At 39.3% G+C, this 15,750-nt stretch overlaps 3 protein-coding genes across 5 annotated transcripts in view; all 3 read right to left on the minus strand.

Annotated features, from left to right (window-relative positions):
- Positions 1-7,160, minus strand: part of pxk (PX domain containing serine/threonine kinase) — a 37,643-nt gene extending 30,483 nt beyond the window's left edge. For all 3 annotated transcript variants that reach the window (XM_050038368.1, XM_050038370.1, XM_050038369.1), the window contains exons 1-3: positions 6,890-7,160; positions 1,569-1,619; positions 1,333-1,380 (exon numbers count right to left, since the gene is read on the minus strand). In XM_050038368.1, coding sequence (XP_049894325.1) covers positions 1,333-1,380; positions 1,569-1,619; positions 6,890-6,991 — 201 coding nt within the window. In that variant the 5' untranslated portion in view covers positions 6,992-7,160. The remainder of the gene's footprint in view (positions 1-1,332; positions 1,381-1,568; positions 1,620-6,889) is intronic.
- Positions 7,161-8,798: 1,638 nt separating this feature from the next.
- On the minus strand, positions 8,799-9,542 carry LOC126386563 (hydroxyacyl-thioester dehydratase type 2, mitochondrial-like). The gene has a single exon (XM_050038974.1). The coding sequence runs from the start codon at positions 9,540-9,542 to the stop codon at positions 9,072-9,074; it is 471 nt and encodes a 156-aa protein (XP_049894931.1). The 3' UTR covers positions 8,799-9,071.
- On the minus strand, positions 9,489-14,725 carry rpp14 (ribonuclease P/MRP 14 subunit). Its single transcript, XM_050038975.1, has 6 exons — positions 14,609-14,725; positions 11,282-11,441; positions 11,051-11,135; positions 10,532-10,608; positions 10,360-10,438; positions 9,489-9,626 (listed from the first exon to the last, which is right to left on the minus strand). The coding sequence occupies exons 2-6, from the start codon at positions 11,371-11,373 to the stop codon at positions 9,570-9,572; spliced, it is 390 nt and encodes a 129-aa protein (XP_049894932.1). The 5' UTR covers positions 11,374-11,441; positions 14,609-14,725; the 3' UTR covers positions 9,489-9,569.
- Positions 14,726-15,750: the final 1,025 nt, after the last annotated feature.

The following is a 15,750-nucleotide window of genomic DNA, read 5'->3' on the forward strand; positions in this document are numbered from 1 at the left end:
ATTTGTAACATGAACCTACTTTATTCAGTGTTTTTATCAGCTTTAATCACCAGGTCCATTTGTTTCAGAGAGGAATAGACGTCTGGAGATAATTCCGCTCCTGGTAAAAACCTCCTGAACAATTAACACTGATGAAATTTAACTCGGGAGAAGTTCCAGCAGGTTGCAATCTGTAATCCTCACCACTAGTAGTCTCACACACTGTTCCTTTGAGTGAAAACTTTTAAGATAATTTGAGCTTTCTTTTGCTTGAAACAAGTAATTCTGGCTGCCAGTGCAGTCAATGATTTTCACATGATACGACATCTTTAAACGAGTCAGGATGTCCAGCCACCGCAAGTCTTTAAACAAGATAAAATAACTTCAAATAAGATTAGTGCTATTCTTGTTCTGGATAACAAAACTTCACACAGGAAATACTTGTTACTGTTGGAGCCTTGAGCCTACAATCTTAAAGTTGGTAGACGTGTGTGCAAACCATTGAGCGACCATGCTAGCTGTCTGCTGACTAAAACTAGGATTTCACAGCATCCAAAGGCATCCAATAACTGTTGAGAAATCTCACTCTGGACCAAAGTGGTGGACCGACCGCCGACTTTATCATCCCTAGAGCCATGTTGCAAGCATGTCTAAAAATCACTCACAACATGAGCTTAATCTCGTCAGTAGGAGCGGTGCAGACAGCAGCTTTTTTTCGAGATACTGGAGGCGATGCAGCGTTTTCAGACTGTGCAGTACAACCTTAAAATCCATAACCAGCACAGGGACAATCATCAAACTGCCCTCTCACTGCACCAGCCGAGGCTTGTGGGAAATCGATGACACAACAGTTAAGCCTCCAGCATGTCGTAACGAACCGCCACTGAGCGTTCCCAGACAGGAAGGAGGTTGACTAAGAAGAAGTTGGTGTGTGGCATTAGGGGTTTGTGTGTGTAAACATGGACAAGACATCTCGACACACATTGTAAGATACCAGGTTGCTCTTTTATGTAGCAGCAAATTATCTGTAATTCAACTAAACTTAACTGCTGCCCATTTTCCAAAGCAGACCATCAGTTTGTAGGCAGGTGAGTTGTGTCCACCACGTTCAGGAGAAGAGTTTTTAAAAATGTCACACCCCATGGACAGTAGTCACCTGTGTCGTCTTTATCAAACCCACTCTGCTCTGTATTTAAAGTTGAAAGGTGTCTGTAAAAAGTTTGTAGTTTCAGCCTTAAACAGCAGAGCAGCAACTTGAATTCATGTCAGAATCCCAAAACCTCCATGTTACTCTTCTGTGCTGTCCATCTGTGAGAGCAGTATGTTTTAAACACCGAAAGTCATGACACTCACCATCAGGCTGCTGTTGAGAACATCAAAGTCACTGTAGCGCCGAATCACCTGCAACACACACACACACACACACACACACACACACACACATCTATCAGTTATAGACAAAATGGCTGTGACTAGGCAGTTCGTCTCCATATTCGTCTGATGATCTGACACAGACATTTTCATCAGTACCAGGCAAACTGACTGGACTTGCAGAGTTGTAAATTCTAACTGGTAATTGGTGCATTTACCTGCCAGCTATTCTCTGAGGACACGCCCCTCTGGACTCGGATGATGTACTCCTGAGAGACAAGAGAGAAAAACAACCATCAAAACACTTCATTAGCTACTTTTTTGCCTTTAATAGACGGGGCAGTATTTAAGTGATTAAGGGCTGCAGGCTAGTATCAAACCCATGGCCACTGCAGCAAGGACACTGACTTTGTACATGGGACACCAGCTCTACCCACGGAGCTACTGGGCGCCACATTTGCTGCTTTTTAAAAAAAATATAATGTACAATGGTAAGAAATGTAAATGGTTGAAACAATGAGACGACACTGGGTAAGAAAAAACTGCTACAGGTATACCATGCTTTGTTCCGGGGAACATCTCATAGGTGAGGTCAGGACTTTATAAGAAGGTATTTCAGTGACTTTTTAGCATTACAAAATTTCTAAACAAGCCACAGAGGGGTGAACGGGTGAACTTGTTCCAGACTCGTATTCTGTGCTAACAATAAACCAATGTCCAGTGCCCTTTATCTCTTTGAATTTGGCGATCCATTTATTCTCAATACAACATACACATGCTCACTATAACACAAAAGGGCAACAGCACTGTCCAGATGTAATCATTATTCCATTCAGCAAATTCAGTCTTTCATGCCGATACTTCATGCTTACACTACATGCTTCCATAACACGGTCAAAAACAGTTCGCTTCTCATTTCACACACCTGATTTCCACTACCTGGAGCTCACCTACATGCACTTCGCATATCAATTCTCCACACTGTGTTCAGTTCATAACTGCATGTGTGTATTTAAATCTAACTTGTGTTTGAATACGGATAAAATAAACAAACAAAAAGTAAATTGTAGCTCCAACTGGTAGCAACCAGGTGCCTGCCCATAAGCAGCAGGCATCCAAGGAAACGACTAAAATCATGGACACAGTACCAAAAAACACAAATACAGGTTATGACAGTGAATCAGGGGGTTGGCTTTCACTTTCACCTCACTGGCAACATTGACCAAACAGTGACCGACAATTCCTGCATGGTATACATTTAAATAAGGGTAGAACTAAAAATAAAATTGGAAATGATCCTTTAAGAATCAAACAGCCGTCACTGTGTGTCCAACAGTCAGCCAGCTGTTAACATTTTTAGAATACAGTCAAAATATTTTAAGACAGTGGTTCCCAACTGGTCCAGCTCCGGGGTCCAGATTTCTCCTTAGTCATTAGTTCAAGGTCCACAGAGTTTAATACATTAAGCGTCATACTTACGTTTGACCATGTCGTTAAGCTAGTTTGCTGTCTCTGTCAAGTAGCTGTCCATTAGTCACTCACTCTACAGCAGGAGATGGCACTTCAAAATAAAAGCTCTGTGGCGAAATTCACTGTAATTAATTAAAGTGTGTTTTTTACAAACTTGTTATGTTCGCAAGTCACTTGCAGACCCGCTACCCATTTTTGGACCATGACCCACCAGTTGGGAACCACTGTTGTGAGACATTATTGAGGTATTTCATGATGAAAAAATAAAGCTGTATTGTTATCAAAATAAAGGGGTGATTTTGAGGAAACAAAAGCCCCAAAATAGTACAAGTAAACTAGTATTTTTAAGATTACAAAATGGTTTAATGTGTAGGTAAATGGCCATAATTATATGCAAATAAATTCACAGTTTAACGAGGAAAAAAATTACGCACAGTCGTAATGTTACACAAAATAGCACGCTTTGATTAAAAGCCACATAAAGTCATAATTTCAAAATAAAAGTTACAATGCTGCAGGTGTAAGTTGTTGATTTCATACATAAAAAAATCATGGTAAGTAAATTAATTGTAGTTTTATGAGAAAAGGGTCATATTATTAGATAATAATTAGATAAATTTAATAATAATATTACAAGACAGAGTCATGATTTTACAATAAAATGTTTTAACATCATTAGATCAAGATCATGATTCTAAAAGAAAGTCATATGTTTTCATTGATAAAGTCAGAGCCAGATGAAAGGCCGTGTTTAAACTTCATCAAACAGGTTTTTATTTCAGGTTTGTTCAGTTTCTGTTTCATTTCTTACTAAATGGTTCAGATAACGCTGCTCAGTGGAGAATCTGATCATATCACCATGTTCGCACATATTCTCTGCACTGAAGCCGCTGACTAAAATGTTTTTATGATGGACAAAAACAAAGAACAAAATTCTGAAAACAAGTAAGCATGGCACAAACATGGAATTTCCCTTTAATCTAATCCTCTCAGTCTAATTCCCGCCGACAAACTCTGGTTTCTGCTGTAATCTCGCATTCCCTCATGTGAACTGAGCAGCTTCACAAACAGCCAGGATGTAAATAACTGAAGAGCTGACATCACTTCCTGTCCAGCTTTTCAGATCTTTAGAAAACGTTTGATCCCATTTTTATTGTGTCAGTTTTATTTGTATGTGCAGCTGCGACAGAGAGAGTAATCTGTTATCTTATTTTAGTGGTGACACTACTGTTTCCTGTTGTGTTCGAAGTGCTTGGTGCAAAGTGCTGAACAAAGACTGATTCATTTTATAATTTTTTTAAGGAAATATGGTAAAAGGAGCAGCTGCTGTAACACAATACAATCTGTCATTGAAGAATTCTTTCATCAGTCTTTCTGGAAATGTCAAAAGACTAAAACTTCCATTAAGTTTTTTCCAGTGAAGCAGTGTGTGTATTATATGTCATCTTTTATTCATGATACCCACCCTCTCTTCTGATGTCATGTCAACAGAGTCTTCATTATTCACTCTTTTTATATTGCCTTGTGTTTCTTTGAACTGCCTTACTGTTGAAAGGTGTGGTACAAATAAACCTCCCTTCTGTCCATTCTCATGACTCTCCACTCGACCGGAGTCTGTAAAGCTGCTGACCTTTAATCTGCAACAGGACTCGGCTTGAGGAAACAGAAATATAAATCAACTGCAACACAGCAATACGCTGGATTGGTATCGGCATCAGAACTGACACTTATTAGGGAGATCAGGTGGTCCATATTGAAAACAGTTTTCTGAGTCAATATAACTTAGTGATTCTGCTACACTCATTCAGTCACGGCATGCTGCAGACTCAGTTTTTAGTGACACTGCAATCTCTGGTTACCTCATGTTACTTAACATGGAAATGATCCCAATGAGCTCCACACACTGAGCTGTACAGATTTAAAGCTTGGTAAAATGAGAGTGCTGGCATCAGCAACAACTCTGAGTTTAAGGTTAGGGATCCCTACTAAAACAAACAGTATTAGATCTCTTTTTGTCATCCATATGGAGGGATGGAGTGGACCGCACAACATATACAGCTCAACCCAACTCAAATTCATTTATAAAGCACATTGAAAAACAACTCACATTGACCAAAGTACTGTACAAAAGGAATAAAAAGTTAAAACACATACATGATAGGCGGCATAACTGTCAGGAACACAGCTCACATTTAGAGACACAACACACACAGGCAGGCATGCCTCAGGGAAAACCACATGAAGGGGACTCAAACGCTAATGAATAAAAGTATGTTATGAGCCTGGACTTAAACAAAGGTTATTATTTAATCCTGTGTTTTTTGTTAAATATGTTATTACAAATTCTCAGAGTGACATTGAATTGGGTTTTCCGTCCTTGGAATCCAAAACGTAATCAGCACTGCATTATGCTTAATTCATTTCATTACTTGCAGATGAACTAGACTTTCCTTACTTCAGGTCACTGACTTGTGATTGGTGACAAGAAGGAAACTACTAGTCCTTTACTAGAGGCTCAAACACAGTGTTTCAGTGTGCAGATGCCTGTCTCCTCGCAGCATTGCATTAATTGTGGAGCTGCTTATGTTGAGAAATTCTGGAAAGCCATCTGACAGATTCAGCATCAAGCAAATCTGCAAAAAATGTTGCCCTGAATTAAAGGAAAGTTGCTGTTATGGTTGAGTTTCACAGTGGACTATTAGAAGTCAACAAAAACCAGTAACTCTGTGCAAACACAATAAATTTACAGAGACATGGTGGGCTAATATAAATACATAAATCTAATAATTATATCCATGAGTTTATGAGTCTCTCCTGTGAGGCAATGATTCTGTTTTACAACTGCATTATTACATTAGCATGCTAAGCTAACTGGCTAGCTCAGCTGATTCCAGTCGGACTGTCAACAACAAACCCACCGCACATGTGTCCATTATCGGACAGTGGACACATGTCCCTCTTTATTATTTCTATAACCGGATTAACTGGTCACTGACAGTCACATTGTTTTTAACGTCGTTTCTTACTGCAGGCACGAGTTCAAAGTGCACATTTTAGTGCAAAGCAACGCTGATCACAGGCTTGCCCTAACGCCGAGTTATAATGCTGAGGGAGTTGCAACGCCAAACTCCATCTGAAAATCTGTCTTTTTAATGTTTTCGTAGATTTTAGCATTTGTTTATTATCTGTCACTATAGTTTTAACACTATAAATACAGATGTACTGCATCTTCAGTTCGGCATAGACAACATACAGAAAACAGCATTTCCTTTGATTAAATCTCAACACTTCTAACCGGTTCATGGGCTTCAGATAATGTCAGTACAAAGCTGTCGACGGGGGGGAAATAATGCAAAATAAAGGTTTTGCACAAGTATTTGGTGATAAGGATGTATGCCGAACATTACAACAGACCATTACAAATTCAAAACGGCCATATGTTGTTATAGACTGCGTATTAGTTTGTCAGTATAATAGGAATCAATAAAAGGCCGAGCTTTTAAATGGAAACTCGCTTTACTGATATTCCCGCATAGGTCAGCGTCTGTTCTCGGGGCTTTACAGGCATGGTTTCGGCTCTTGGCCGAAAAGTCTGCCAGTGTCAATGCTCCAGTCTAAATCCCTTTATATCAGCAGTTTGCTGTGTGCTGAAGAGCTTCCAGGAAATTGCTTAATCAGTGACAGCACCACAGAGCCAGGGTCAGCCGCCTGCCTGTCCGATAATGGAGTTACAGCGCGAGTCTAATGCTTAAAATGAGACAGCCAACAGACTCATTGGGGTGATAGTAATGTTTATACAGCTACATTGACTTTAGCAGAGAGATGTGGTGTATGGCTGATGTAACATTTCACTGGAAACGAGAGAAAATGAATCTTCTACATCTGTGTCCGATAATGGAACTGGTGACGCAGCGATTGACTTAAACGCCCCCTTAAAACATTTAATTAGCATTAAATTTTAAACCCACGAGCACCGACACATCTGTCCGCCCACAGTGAATAACGGATGGCTGTTTTACCGTTAAGCCTACACGTTGTTAAGTGACGTTTATTCCCAGTAAACACTCACCGTGTGGGACTGCAGGTTCTGGCTGGCTTCGATCACCGCCGTCAGAGGCACGGTGTCGTCCAGCAGCAGCCTGCCGGGGGCCGGTTTCTCCAAGAAAGACATCCCGGAGGATTGACGGTGAAAGTCTGATGTGAGCGTCCGTCTGTCAGCGTCACTGAAGCCGCCGGGAAAACACTGAGGCGGAGCCCTGCTGAGCAGAGGAGGAACACCAACAACCCGGGAGAAGCGAACTAGCTGCTAGCTTAGCTTTACCGTAACCAGGAAGCGCTGATCAGACGTCAACAAGCTGCTTTGTCGTCATGATTAGAGGCTGGGGAAGCGCGTGAGGGTGCGTCAGAGTCCCCTGCTGGTCAGGAGGGGAACTGCGCTGCATGAGAGTAAAGGATTTAAGGGAAAATACACATGATGAAATTAAAAACTTGAGAAAAAACAGTAAATAAATAAAATTAACTAATGAAAAAAATTATTAAAAACATTCTTTAAAGCAGTTTGACAAAATTGGTAAACGGAAACGAGACAGTATAAAATCTGTCAATATATTTTTTTACTGGCTGAAGACAAAAGTTCAAGTGTGCTTATTAGCATTAAGTAAAATAAAATAAAATAATACATAAATAATAAAATTGTGATTTTAATTTTTTTGAAGGTTTTGTTAAACCCAAGTGATTGTCTCATTTCCAATCTGACAATTTCTCAATAAATGTTTCATAAATCTCAGACTTCTTAGTTTTGAAGAATATCAAGGCCTCCCTCTTCAAGGGAAATGTGCAAATAAATTCAAATATATATTTTGGTTAAAATACCAATTTATCTGTGTCCATAAGTTTAATGTTCCACCCTGTCACGCAAATGTACCAAAACATCGTCCTGTACCCTAAATTGACTGCTCACTACGAGGAAGATTTTTTTTTAGAGATTTTCCTTTGCAATATTTTTCTTTCAAAACCTTCTGTCAAGCATAACATAGCCACCATATTTTTAAATTAAATTTTATTAAAAAATCAAAGATAAAAAATATATATAGTACCTAAGCTTGCAAAATGTTTAATTGCAAGTTTAACATATTCTTCATGATATGAAATACAACATTCTACATTTGGTTATGACCAAAAATCTTATGTTCCAAGGTCCAATCTGAACAGTTTACATGAAGTGACCTTTCTACTGTCAGCGTGTGAGAGGTCAAAGTGTTAAATAATTAACACGTTTAAAGGCGGCAAATGTGACGATAAAAAAAGTCCACATGTTGATTTGGACTTTCTTAATTAGGGAAAAATAAGGTGAGACAAAGTCACCAATGACAGCACCTGTTGAGGAACTACGGCTATTTTCAAAATTCATACATTATTCCTATGTTCTAAGACTGTCCAAAAATATAAGTAAACATGAACAACTCTCTCCTAAGTCCAAAAACTAGAGCGCTAAAACACAAATTTATGATGTCATAGGGTATCAAGTCTGGAGCTGCTCCACAAACAATGAATAGTGAAAGATATTCTAGATGACATTGAGAGCACTCAGAGGAATGTTCTGAGGATACGGGAACATTTTCTGTTTCAGAACTGAGGAAATAAAGCTCATTTGGGTTTAAAAAAAAGAAAGCAAACATTCTGTGAATCCACAAAATCAGTCTCCCATTCATTGTCTGTGGAGCAGCTTCAGACTTTATCCTTGAGGACATCACAAGTTTGAGACTTCTCTGGTTTCTGGCTTCCAGACAGTTCACGGCTCATGGTCACAAATATTGATTAAACTTTACCAGGCCATTGAAAGTGTAGTGGAAGTGAAATTAAAGACCAGTAGACACAGGTGGCAGTGGGTAACATGAGAAAAGTATTGAATTAAACACTGCTGAATTTCTAGTGTGACAAAACGTGAATGGATTAATTGATAAATTCAACAATAAAACTGATCATTTGGAGTTTTTATTCCACACTTTACACAAACTACAGAGCAGATCTGACAAATTAAACATCTTAAAAATAAATCTCTGAGTGACTAACACGTCTGTCTGTTAGCTGCTCTGTCCAGCCGCACTTTTTGTTGTCAGCATTCAACTACGCGTTAAAATAAAAATCACAACATAAAGTTAATTCCATTGTGTAAGCGCTGCAGCAGCCATTTTGTAACCACATCTGTCACTTCAGAGTGTCACTGCCCTCCTCATCTCCTCCTCCTTCTCTCACTCCTTGTTCTGCTGGTCCTCGGGCATCATCACCATCACGTCCCCCTCCATCACCACCTTGTCCTTGACAGAGCACGTCACGGCAATGAAGGCGAATGACATCTTGATCTTGCGAACCTCAGCTTCAGCCAGCACCTCCTCGCCGATGTAGAGTGGTGCCGGGAAGCGTATCTCCTGGTACAGGAAGACACAGCCACGGCCAGGCATCTTGGTGCCAAGCACAGCTGAGATCAGGCCGTTGATGAGGACGCCGTGGACGATGGGTGTTTCGAAGGCGGTGGTGCTGGCATAGGCCGGGTCAAGGTGGAGGGGGTTGGTGTCGCCCGTCAGCTCGCCGAACAGCTCCACGTCCTGGGAGGAGAACGCTTTGGTGAGGGAGGCTTTCTGGCCGATGTGGAGCAGCCGGCAGGAGGGAGGGGAGAGGCGCAGCCCCGGATTATTAAAGATGCTGCTCCACATGAACCTCATCCTGAAGAAAATGAAGGTCCTCCTCTTTCAGTCCAGCTGAAGCTCCCGACTGTTTCCTGTCAGCGCAAGGAGATATGGAGACACCTGAAGAGACATGAGAGAAAAGAGGATGGTCTTTAGTGTCTCAGAGAGAGATTTGTTTATACAGTTTGTACATAGTCTGCTGGTCACCTACAGCCAATCAGCTTGTAGTGAAAACGGCTGGTTGAGTCAAAATGACCAAAGACAGTGTGTTTGCTTGCCGCAGCAGGTGCTCCTTTCCTGCCAAGCCCTCTGTTTCCGTCCTCACAATGTGCCGGTGAGACGGTGGTGCACTGTTGCTACTCGCTGTATGTGCTTATGCCTCCCTAACACACACATTCTCATTGACTGATTAAATGACAATGGTTACTTCTATTATTGTAGTATATATATTATGAATACAGTCCATCTGATGCTCGTTTTGTTTCTGTTTTTCACCATTTCATCACTAATACAAATGCAGCTGTAGCCAGTATCTCACTATCACTATCCTCATTCATATTTTAAGAAGCTACAAATTATATCCAGCCACAAAATAAGCCTGAAAAGCTGGAAATCAGAATTAAAGTACAGAGAGCTGTTGCATAGAGATGATACACTGTCTCATCTAGTTGCATTGGTGCGAACCGGGAGGTTTTTAGAACGTTGCAGAACTTTCAAAATCAAACACTCGGTCAAACTTCCAGCAGTGACAAGTCATACATTTAGAGGTGAGCCTCTGAACTGAGACACAGACATCAGTCAGTTAAACTGTCCCTCAGCAGCTGATAGAAAACATGAAATGAAGTCTGCGGACCTGCAGCACTCTGAAGGCACAGGCCTGGTTCTGGTAGGAGCCCAGCAGAGTCAGGGAGCTCCACAGCTTCACCAAGCCCCTGAAAACACACACACAGATATACAAATTAAAAAAACATGTAGTGTAGGAGGAGTGAAATTTTCCTTTCCCATCCTGAAGCTGCTGAACTCACTTGCTGTAAACACGCAGAAGAGCAGTGAGGGTGTCTTCATCATACTTCAACAGGTCAAAGTTCAAAGCTGCTCCCACCTGAAACACATGTACACAAATACTTGACAAAAAACAAACAAAACAAAACAAAAAACAAACCTCCCACATTTCATATAATTTTTGGAGACAAAAACATGACCTCTTCGATCCCAATAAACTAGGGCTTCATTTAGCGATTATTATTATATGTTTTATTATATATAGTATATTGAATAATCCGCTGATTATTTGTGTATTTATCTAATGTTAGAAAATAGTGAAAATGTCCTTTATAATGTCCTGAATTCCACGGTGATGTCACCAAGTTTCTTCTTTTGTCTGACAATTCAGTTGCGTTTTAATCTTCTATTGATCCAACTACTTATTTTCAGAACTATCTTGGCATTTTCTGGAGGCTCCCATTCACAGGTCCTCACAGCCTCAGAGCAGATCACAGTGTGGGAATCGAACCATCGATACCCGGCTGTATTAATGATCTCACCTCTCCATACAGACTGTTCAGACCTGTGATGATGAACTGCTTCAGTTCGACTGCACTCAGTCTGGCAGACTCATCCTCCAGCACACTGAAAACACACAGAAGTATCACGCTGGATGGACGCACAGGTGTCGCAGTGATTGACAGACATCTACTGATATTGTGAATAAACCACAAAATCAATTTGAATGGAAAGATTTTATAGACAAAAAGAAAGAATAAATGGTGACTTACAGACAAACTTTCATGTAGTGGTACGGCGAGGCGTTCTTGGACACGACCCGTTGGTAAACTGCAGGTTCGTTCTTCCCTTCGACGCAGCTCATTATATCAAAGCATCAGCGACTCGGACTCCGACAGGTGACAAGCAGCAGGTCGATCAGCTGACTTCAGACTACAGAAACAAACCACTGAGGGTTAAACAGACATCAGCTCAACTCGATATGATTTAAACCACACACTGTGTGTAACAAGGCTCAGACAAGTCAAATGTGATGGTGGGTGTGTTGTTTGATGTTTGATGCATTATTTATTTTTGACTCAATCCCACACATACTGCCCCTTTTCCCCCTTGTACTCATTAAAGCATCAAATGTGGATTAATCCACCGCTGAAAGTAGTCCCTAACAAATGCACTGTTGTCTTCTGTATGAGTAACGTTTGCTGGAAGTTACAGCCACCAGCTGTTTGAGGAAATGAATGATACTTTATATTTATATAATATAATATATATATATATATATATATATAAAATATATTTATATTTATATTTAATTTATATTCATGAACCTGTCTAAAGGTTTATGACGTCATAAGTTCACTTGGTGCTACTCGGTGCTGCAGATAGAGAAGAGAAGTCTTTAAGTATTAAGAGAAATGTTGCTAAACAGACGAACACATTGTTGCTTTTGGTATTTTCATGAAATTTGTTGGCGATAAGAAAAATAAAGAAAAACACCACTTTAAATTTGTGAAAAAAGGATCAGTGCAGTTACATCAGTGCACCCCTATACTAAACTCACAACTAATATTTTGTGCCAAAAGAATTAATCAATTAGTTGATTAATAGGAATTATTTAACAACATTCTTGATGACTGATCACTGATCACTTTAGTTGTTTATAAAAGGAAAAAAAATAAATCAAACACTGGTTACAACTACTAAAATGTGAGGATTTGTTGCACCTCTTTTCATCACTGCAAACTGAATATCTTTGTGTTTTGGGCTGTTGATTGTAAGGATGCAATGATCCAAAATGCTATATTGATATTGGTGCCTATATGGATCTATTGAGCGGATCAGGGAGGCTGTTGGCCATGATGGTGACTGTTCCACATCAAATATTGTTTCTTTGTTAATGTCACTACAAAATTCAGTGTTTCCATGAGCAGTTCTTTTTTAAGACGTCACATTAGGCTCTGACTGTGCTGAACCATTTTACTGAACTGTCTGCCCTTTTACAAATTACACAAGTGATGTAGAAAAGAAAAGATAACAACAGTAATCACTAGTTGCAGCAGGGGGAGGGAATCACCAGAGGCTCCATGCAGTATTATCACAAAACTTAAATCATGATATAATATTATTGCCATTTTAAATATGTTGTAATATGCTGAGTATTTCAATAAAATAGATTACGATTTGTTACCTTTTTTCAAATGCAAATTATGTCCCTAAAGGAAAACTTTGTCAGCATCCCTTTTATCTAGTTACATAAAGTTTTAAGTCTTTTCATCTCACTGAAATTTTCTGAAGCAGCAAAATGTATCTAGTGGACTGAAAAAGCAATTGATCATATTTTTCTAGTAGGCTACCTAAAGTGTAACTTGTATTTGTCAGGGCCTGACGCTAACTTTTTCCCCAAGGAGCACATGTGCTCTTAAGTTGAAAAAGTAGGGAGAGCACAAAGAACTTTAGGGGCACAATGTAAATTGATCAAATAATGTGTTTTCCATAATAAACGTGATGCAAATAGACATTTACAAGCAAAATTATTTAATGAATTTGTATACAAAATGTACAGAAAGGTAAAATCATCAAGTTTTGAAAAAGTATTGCAATTTAATTTTGTCTTTAATGTTATTATCTTATATATATTATCTTTGCAATATGATTATCTTATATAATGTTATTACTATCCTAAAACATTCTCCAGGTCCTCTGAAACTCTGCAGGACTTATTTCCACCCTGCCCAGCAGCGGTACCGTGGCGAACGGTCCCTAACTGCGGGGAGAACAGAGCAGGCTTCCCCGGAGGTCCGCCGCTTTTCCTGGTCCCTCTTCTCCGCCACACTTTGACTTATTTCCACCCAGCCGACAGTGGGACTTATTTTCATTGTGCCGACAGTGGGACTTATTTTCATTGTGCCGACAGTGGCTTGGAAAACCGCCCATAACCGTGTCACACGGGGAAGAGGGAAGGCGGCTGGAGTTCCTCCAACATTTGCGGCTAGATTATCATATTTTTTTATTGACAAAAATATAGGCTGCTTCGGCTGATTTTTTGATGTGCACCTGCCCCTAAATATTTTTTACAGGTCGCACACACCTATTTTTAGTCGCAAATGTGAGTGAAATGCTCACACTGTTGAGCGCTGTTTATAATATTAAAAACTTATATAATAAAAAAAAATCAATACTTGGCACCATGTGACGATATGATACTGCCACACAAAAATATCGAGATACCATCCTGTCCTGATATGTCCCAGTTGCAACCCTAGATTCTACTCGGTTTTTATTGTTGTCCAAAACAAGTTCTTTGGTACCAGACCCAGCTTAAGATGCTGAACAACAACTAAACAGAGAAAAGTATATACATTTGTAAGAGAATGGTTTACAAATCCTCTACTTTTTAAAACTTTTCATTCAACTCACAGGTCAAAACCATTACGGCAGCAGTCTCACATATACATGGTATTTATGAGGTGGACCATAGCCACAATACATACATATGTATATTTTGGCTTAATAAAAATGAATGGTTATCCATTACAAATATCATCAGTGATCAGTTAAAACAAACATGCTGTCTGTTTTCTAATTAGACCTTAACAAGAGGATTTAAGTCTCTCCAGTATTTTTGTATTTGAAGGTCACTGGAACAAAACAAATTAATTAAAACCCCTCTGGTCAGGTTTACATTTACAACAAAGAGGTCAAACATAGTCATTTAAAAAATATTGATGTTCTGTTCCTGCACACTGACAGCATAACATTGTTTTGACACTCAAACTTAGCTAGCAAGACACAGCTAACAGCCAGGCTACATCTGATAACTTGCTGCTACAGTCGGTCGATAAACGTCTCAAATATTACACTTTCATTTCACAGGCTCGACACGTCTGAGAGAATAACTGCTCCTCATAAAATATCAGATTCAAACCTGAAACTAAAACTAGCTCACAGGAGGTCAAACTGTAAACTAACGTTAGCTAACTGAAGCTAAGCTAGCTCGTAGCTGCTACACTGACAGCTAAAAACAGCGAACTGTAAATTAACTGCGCTTCGTTGGTGTTAAAATATTACAAACAAGTGGAGTTTTCCAGTATCTTACTCACCAACTGCATCAACGTAGAGAAACGTCTGGGTGTTTGTTGTGAACTGTTCAGTTTCAACTTTGAGACGAGCATGGCAATGGAGCCAGCGCATGCGCAGTCACTACAGCAAAGAGGCGTAAAATAGTGTGATGCATCACTCTGTCACAAGATCGAACATCCAGGAATCACAAGGTAACAAGGGAAAATAGAAGTCTGGACAGAATAAAGGCGGAAATAATTACACATAGACTGAGAAAGCATTTTTAAAAAGTCAATAACTTAAAGTGTACGTAAAAATAATGATAGAAATAAAAACTGAAACTATAAAAGAGCAATTAAACACATTACAAGAAAATTACAAGTTAGACCTAGTTTGTTTCTGTCATGTAGTTCTCTATTCAAAACTTGAAAAGTGGTATTGATAACATTTTAGTCACAGAAACAATCTCTTGTTTTCTATATACACAACATAAGTCAAATTAAAATGTGGTAGGCAATTCGACAGCACTTTCTATTTTTGAAAACAGGCTCAAATTTGAGTCTCCCATATGGAGGCCCATTTCCATCAAGAAAAGAAAATACAGCAAAAAGTTAGGTATGCTTTAAACAATAAATGCTTTGTATAAGAGTTAACAAAAATGCAGTTAAAGGAAAACATTATGTGAAATCGACATGAGAAGCAGAACTGAAGATGAATCTGTCAGAAGATGATACACAGCAAACCTCCACCAGCTCTATAAAGATGTAGAATTTGGCAGGAAGAATATAATTCAATATTTTATCACACCATATACAATATATAAACAATCAGGTAAACAACAGCACCGCTGGAGACTCTGTGGGCAGGCGATTTCTGTACTTGGGATTAACACCTGAGGACATTATTCATAAGACGGACATTTATCTGTTCAAAATCCTGATACTGGCCAGCAAAAAGGTCATTACTAGGAACTGAAACATAACCCTCCAACTCCAGGACGACCATGAATTAATTCAACTTTTGTCACACCTAACATTTCTTTTTGTTTTCCCCCTCTTCCTGGCAGAAATGGGCTTCCACACTCTTCTATACTGTCGGTGCAAACATATTCAGTTTGAGAAGGTTGCTCACTTCCTGCCGTGGAGTGGTACATCTTCCATTACTGATCTACTCTTTGACATTC

This window comes from Epinephelus moara, chromosome 24, assembly GCF_006386435.1.
Source record: "Epinephelus moara isolate mb chromosome 24, YSFRI_EMoa_1.0, whole genome shotgun sequence".
NCBI classification, from domain to species: domain Eukaryota; kingdom Metazoa; phylum Chordata; class Actinopteri; order Perciformes; family Serranidae; genus Epinephelus; species Epinephelus moara.

Bases quoted from the DNA above. Each gene is read 5' to 3' on its own strand.
- LOC126386563 (XM_050038974.1), bottom strand. From the start codon at position 9,542: ATGAGGTTCATGTGGAGCAGCATCTTTAATAATCCGGGGCTGCGCCTC.
- rpp14 (XM_050038975.1), bottom strand. From the start codon at position 11,373: ATGAGCTGCGTCGAAGGGAAGAACGAACCTGCAGTTTACCAACGGGTC. The intron at 11,136-11,281 runs GTAAGTCACCAT...GTGTGTTTTCAG, and splicing joins CACTACATGAAAGTTTGTCT to TGTGCTGGAGGATGAGTCTG. The intron at 10,439-10,531 runs GTGAGTTCAGCA...GTGTGTTTTCAG, and splicing joins CTTCTGCGTGTTTACAGCAA to GGGCTTGGTGAAGCTGTGGA.